The 6,690-nt window shown below is 39.1% G+C and overlaps 1 protein-coding gene across 1 annotated transcript in view; it reads right to left on the bottom strand.

Moving 5' to 3' along the window:
• Positions 1-3,440: 3,440 nt before the first annotated feature.
• LOC138743232 (protein Shroom1-like) overlaps positions 3,441-6,690 on the bottom strand; it is a 58,788-nt gene continuing 55,538 nt past the window's right edge. Inside the window, exon 8 of the mRNA XM_069898204.1 lies at positions 3,441-6,169. Coding sequence (XP_069754305.1) covers positions 5,921-6,169 — 249 coding nt within the window. The 3' untranslated portion in view covers positions 3,441-5,920. The remainder of the gene's footprint in view (positions 6,170-6,690) is intronic.

Genomic DNA, 6,690 nt, shown 5'->3' with positions numbered 1-6,690 from the left:
AATTTGCCACCTTCACCAAAAACCTTCTGGGAAAGATGTTCGGGAGTTGGAGTGAGATGAGGAAGGTAGGTGAGATTGACAACTGCTATCGTGGATTGGCAGCAAATAGACTACAAGAAAGCAACAGCTGCTTTAAAATGACCGATTTCACCTCAGCACAATGATCCTCACCTACATAGAGCAGGCTTGCATGTGCAACTTTAAGGGTTTGAGACAATTTTTCCTTTTGTTAACTGGAAACTGAGGCTTTCTTCATTGTAACAATCGCATGTCTTGACAATTGAACACTGTGCATCAACTCCACTGTGATTGAAGGACAGCTAAGAGATAAAACTCGTTAGCTGCAACAATTGCAGTGCACATTTTCTGTTGGTGATTTGATCATAATCTATTGATGATTTAACTGAAACTTTAACATGTAGTGCAAGGCAGTTGTGGGCTTGATTGCCAGCTCTGTTCTGTTGACTGCACTATTATACTGGCACAGGTTAACTTCAGCACTTTAAAATTAAGAAGCAGAAAGTTCATTGCTGTCCGGTGTGCTCATTTCTCTACAATGGATGCCACAGATAAAAACCCCCAGCTGAAGATGTTCCTCCTGAACATGCCAGAAAATCACCTTCTGTATTAATAGCCCAACAAGGGAAGAATCATTTTCCATTGTTAACCTGATATTTAACAGGCCTTGCATTATACATCATTGTAACTGTTGTTTTCCAATACAATGAACATATCAATGAGTGACTTAGGATTAGCCAAGCACTGTTTTGAGAATCCGTAGATAACTTGGAGCCAAAAACCACACACACAAAAAAAAAGCAAAATAAAGTACATTCAATACCTTGAGGAAGGGCTCAAGGCCAAAATGTTTGTTATGTATCTTTACTTCCCATGAATGCTGCATAATCTGCTGAGTTGAAGAAGGCCTCAGGCCCAAATCATCAGTAACACTTGTCCATCTTCACTTCCAGTAGACACTGCAGGACCTGCTGAGTCCCTCGAGCTTTGCTACATTTTTATTGAACTTTTCAGAAAGACTTAAAGGTGGATCAATTCCCAGAACCTAATAAACCCCAGGCTGGTCTGAAAGGTAAGCCAGAATATAGATTGGGCCTGACAATTTTTCAAACCTTCACTAACCACAGAAGAAGAGTCAGATAAATAGAATTCACAGATTACGTTGTCCAAGGACAGCAGAGACAAGTAATTACCAGCCAGTGAATCTAATAACAGTGTGGGGGAAATCAATGTAAAAATATTCTGGGGAATACAATTAAACGGTACTTGGAGAGGTAGGAAGTAATCAGAAATAGTCAACATCACTTTCTTACCTGACCAATATAAATGAATTTTTCACCAAGGTAAATATACATACTGATTTCACTTAAGGCTTTAAGAGGTGCACATGGGAGATCAGTCCAAAAATGTAATCCATGACAATTTACATCCAAAATTGGCTTGATTATAGGAGGCAAAAACTGACAATATACAGTTCTTTGTGATCGGAAGACAACGAACCGTGGGCCACAAACCTTTGCTGCTTTTTTTAATAACATAATGTGAATGTAGGAGTATGATTGACAAGTTCACAGATGACACGAGGATTGATGGTGTCGTTGATAATGGGGGTAGTTTTCAGCTGCAGGTATTGAACGAGTAATCAGGTGGGCAGAGAAATCGTAGATGGAATTTAATCCTAAAAAAATGTGAGGTGATCTATCGTGTGAGGACTGAAAAGGCTGAAATATACCCAATAAATGCAGGAATGGAAGAGTAGAGGGATTATGGTGTACATATCCGAGGATCCCTGAAGGCAGCAGCACAGGCAGATAAGGTGGCATACAAGATACTTGCCTTCATTAGTCAGAGCATAAATATAAGCACAGGGATGTTACAACGTAAAACATTAATCAGGCCACAACGAGAATACTATGTACAGTTCTGGTAACTGGACAATAGAGAGGATGTGTTGTAATAGACTTGAGTAGATGAGATTCATTAGGATTTTACTAAGGATAGTATGTTTCATTGAAGGTGAAACTGGATAAGGTAGATTTGTTTCCCTTGGAGTAGAGCAGATGGAAACAGTGCACATAATGAGTCAATTGGGTACGATTAAAACAGTGGTTTTCAAACCTTTTTCTTTCCACTCACATACCACTTTAAATATTCCCTATGCCATAGGTGCTCTGTGATTAGTAAGGATTGCTTAAGGTGATAGGTGGGTGGAAAGAAAAAAGTTTGAAAACCACTGTTTTAATCATTATGTGCACAGTTTCATAACTCCCAAGGAAATGTGTCAATGACAATTTTTCTCAAGCAAAATATTTCAGTAACAATTGGGTCGAGAGCAGTGATTCTCAACCTTCTCATCCCACTCACATACTGTACCACCTTAATCAATCCCTTACTAATCACAGAGCACCGATGGCATAGGGAATATTTAAAGTGGTATGTGAGTGGAAAGAAAAAGCTTGAGAACCACAGAAAACTAAAGGAGACTTTGATTGAGATACACAACGATGTCTGTATTTAGAGGGTACAGATTTATGGCAAAGTGTTGGAGATTTAGAAGGAATATGAGGAAGAATATCTTCATCCAGAGGATGGTTGAAATTTGGAATGAATTTTCTGATTGGGTGATGGAGCCTAGAAACCTTTAATTAATTACTAGCTAAGGAATTGAAGGCTTGTGCTGGTGAGGGATGAGGTATAACCCTGGACATGTGCTAGAATCAAAACACAAATTTTATTTACATCCTGGAGTAAGCACAAAATTAGAGGCAGAACAACAAACAGCTTGTGAAACAACATTGTGAGCATGTAAGGCAATTCAACCACAAATACTGAGAGGAGATACTTAGAACCACTTAGGGTTTGAATCAAACAGTACCAGCCAGCCCCCAGTGTACAGGCACAGCAAACAGATTAAAGAAACTATCCAGCTACAGATTTAAATGTACCATTTAAACAGGGTGAAATCCAATGGTCCTCAGGTGCGCACCACAATTTAACCCCCACCCCTTACCACACACACTTCACAATTAGTCCTCTAGCACCATCTGTGGATCATAGCCAGGAATTGTTTCAATGGTTTATGACTGAATGACAAAGAAAATTCTAGAGAACACTAACCACTTTTATGTACTCATGGAGGAAACTTCAGGAAAATAACTTACACCTTGCAATATTTGAATTAACAGAATAAATGCCAATGTTCCAACAAGAGTGTTGATAGAAAAGCCAATTATTAGTTTGAAATACAACAATTACAGATTAATAAAAAGGACTGCTTCTGATAAAGGAACACGTTTCAAAATTTAAAAGACAAAGCTTTTTAAAAAGGTGTTTGTCATTAAAGAAAGGTTTTTTTTAAAAAACATATTGATGAATTGCAACACCAAAAATTCTCACACCATTCTTGACAAATATCACAGCAGAAAATAATGATTGGTGTCTCAGTTCATTATTTGGAATAAGAAGCCCCTTTAAGAAAACACTGGTGAAATACATGGATGCAAATTAAATCTTTATATGTACGTTCAACATATCAATATTTATAATAGTATGATCCATTAGAAGTTAATGCTGGAACAAGAAGTTATACATTTATAACTGATACAAGGCATTTGTTAGAGTCATGGAGTGAAAATCTAATGCAATATATGACCATATTGAAACTAAGGCAGATTACAATTTTAAAAATCACAATAGCATCATCGAACAACATGTCAGTGTTCACATTTAACCAATTTCAAGTTTCATCTCAGCACCACCCTCTTTTCTTATCCATTATTTCTAATTTGTCAGACGACTAATCCATCATCCAGAAATGAATGAGCTTGGTGTTAAAACCCTGCCATTGACTCTGTTACCCAATTACCACTGCCAACACCTCTGAGCCTGACAACTCTCCAAGATACCTTTGCTTCAAAACTTCCAACCTCTTGATCGCACACAATTTTCTTTGCTCTCCCGAGTGACTCTCCAAAACCAAACGAGACCCAGCTTTAGACCACACATCCACACCATTAAAACAGCTTACTTCCACTTCTGTAAAATGGCCTCACTTCAGCTCATACCTGCTGCTGAAACCCTTACCCAAGGCTTTGTTACCTCTAAACATTTACTGCCTTGGTCTAACTCAGCCATTCTCAATGGAAGCCATTCGGGGTGGGGGGTGGGGGGGGGTGGGGGGGGCTGCAACACATTAAAGTATAAGTTTTATTTCTTTTCACTCGTGCAACACAAGTATTTTTTAGTGTTTTTATGCACTCGCTACGAGAGATGTAAAACTAAAACCTGACTGCTTCACAAGGGGACCAATAAACTTTGTTCAGAGTCCGAAGGTGCCCATTCCAAAAAAAAGTCCAACTCATACCATGTTCACATATTCCCTGACAAGGCTAACTATAGTAGTTCCCAGTATAATATTAGTTTGATTTTAAAATTCCAAGCCATCTTTTCAAACACCTCCTTGGGGTTCTCCATACCACCAGGTCCCAGTCCAAAAAACCTTCAAAAATCTGTAACTGTCAGACACATCTCTGCTTCTCCACTTCTGAATTCATTATCGTACACAATTTTCTGTGTATCATCAATGTCGGTCATGGTATAAATGTTCAAAATCCAGAACTCTGAAATTCCCTTCCTAAGTTTCTCCAGCCAACTTTCCTCCCTTAAGACTTTTTTTTAATATAGCCATCTGTCCCAATATCTCATTTTGTACTCAGTATTGAGCTTCCTTTGAGAAAGCTGCTGTGATTCATGTCATGTTATTACATTAATGCCAACAGACAAATACTATACAGGTCGAGTACCCCTTATCTGAAGATCAGATAACCAAAAATAGAAAATATTTTTAAGCACCGACAAGACGTCACAAGTGGAAAAGATTCAACACCTGACTTGCCCACGTGGATCTCTGATGCTGTGGCCGCCAGTCTAATTACAATAACAGTTTTAAAAAGAAACAAAACCTTTGCTTTCGGGCCGGGAAGATGCCAAACAGAGCTGGGTCCAAGACTTCAGCGTCGGCTGCAGCCAGAGTCAGCGACGGTGACTCCATTCTCAACATCAGGTGCAGTACCGTCCGCATCAAAGAAGTCTCCTGAGCAGGAGCGGAGAACATATTCAGGGACTAGCGGCAGCAGTGGAGAGGGGTTGGGGACTGGTGGCGGTGGGGAGGTGGTCTTCTTTTGTAAGCAGAGATTGTTTTGGCACTGAACATTATTTCATGTGAATTTTCCACTTGTGGCATCAAGTCGGCTCTCAAAAAGCCTGTTGTTTGTTGTTGCTGTTTAACCACTGATAGTTCTTCCGATGTTGCTGTGCTGCTTAGTTCCATCGTTCCAAACTCCAAAAAAAACCGTTTGATTCCAAATATTTTCGGATAAGGTCTACTTGACTATATTATTGTTGAGAAGATCAATATATTAAAGCCGTGGTTCTCAATCTGTTTATTTCCACTCACATACCACCTTAAGTAATCCCTTACTAACCACAGACCACCTATGGCATCCTATGCCTTAGGTGATCTGTAGTTAATAAGGTGGTATGTGAATGGAAAAAAGGTTGAGAACTACTGGTAGGAAATCTAAGTGTTGAACATCAAGATGATACAAGGACATGTGATCAGCATAATGTTTTTGCATTGAAAACAGTATCACGTGTGCTAGTGTGTTTGATGCCCTTCGTTATTTTTAAAGTTAGTCAGGAGGCATTTCACTGATCCTAAAGAATTAGATTCTATTATTACTGCACAACCCCAGTTGAATTTATGTAATTATCTGCTTAAGTCATTTAATGAGACAGGTCGAGTTAACATTTGGTGATATTGGAGTGATCGTTTAATCCAAATCACAAGATAAATCTATTTTAGATTTTGACGAGGACTTTTCAGAAAAGCAAAATGCGATAACTAAAGACTGTTTTCAAGAAGTTCCAATTGGTCCTCAGTCAATCTAAGATTTTCTTCAACTTCTTTTTGTCTGATTAATAAAGCTTTTCTCATTTGCACAAAATGATGACACTGTTGAAGTTGCATCTCAGTGAGGTAGTTTGTTAGGATTCTAAAGGTCACCCGTTCTCGATGATCTTGATGCTCCTTGAATCCTCTGGCATCTTCATGCTGAAGAGAGAGTGTTTGGTGTCTTTTGCTCAGCGATTGCTAAACAAACAGAAGAAATAATGTGAACAGCAAATCTTTCACAGCACTAGTCTAGTAGCACATACAAAGATTTTGAAAATGATAGTTGATCGTGCCTCAAAGGGGCTAACATTGTGGGGGTAGGGTCTGAGCTTGGTGGAACAAAGCACTATTGCGGAGTTTCCAGAGTTTGAAAGTACTGGTCTATTGGTTGGGAAGTTGTGAGACTGATATGTATGAGAGCACTATGTAATGGTATTTTGGTGTTTTTTCACTGTGCCAACCTTTGGAAATATACACAAAAATACTCTTTAGGGGTTGGTAAGGGGAAGTAATTTAAATTTAGACAAAGCACAGTAACAGGTCCTTTCGTCCCACAAGCCCATGCTGGCCAATTAAGCCCCAATAAACCTACAACCCTCGGTATGTTTTGAACAGTGGGAAGACACTAGAGCACCCAGAGGAAACCCACACAGACTCGGGGAGAATGTACAGACCTCTTACAGACAGTGAGGGATTTGGACCCTGGACCCGATCATTAG

Source organism: Narcine bancroftii, chromosome 9 (genome assembly GCF_036971445.1).
Source record: "Narcine bancroftii isolate sNarBan1 chromosome 9, sNarBan1.hap1, whole genome shotgun sequence".
Classification (NCBI taxonomy): Eukaryota; Metazoa; Chordata; class Chondrichthyes; order Torpediniformes; family Narcinidae; genus Narcine; species Narcine bancroftii.
This window is presented reverse-complemented; position numbering and strand designations above follow the sequence as displayed.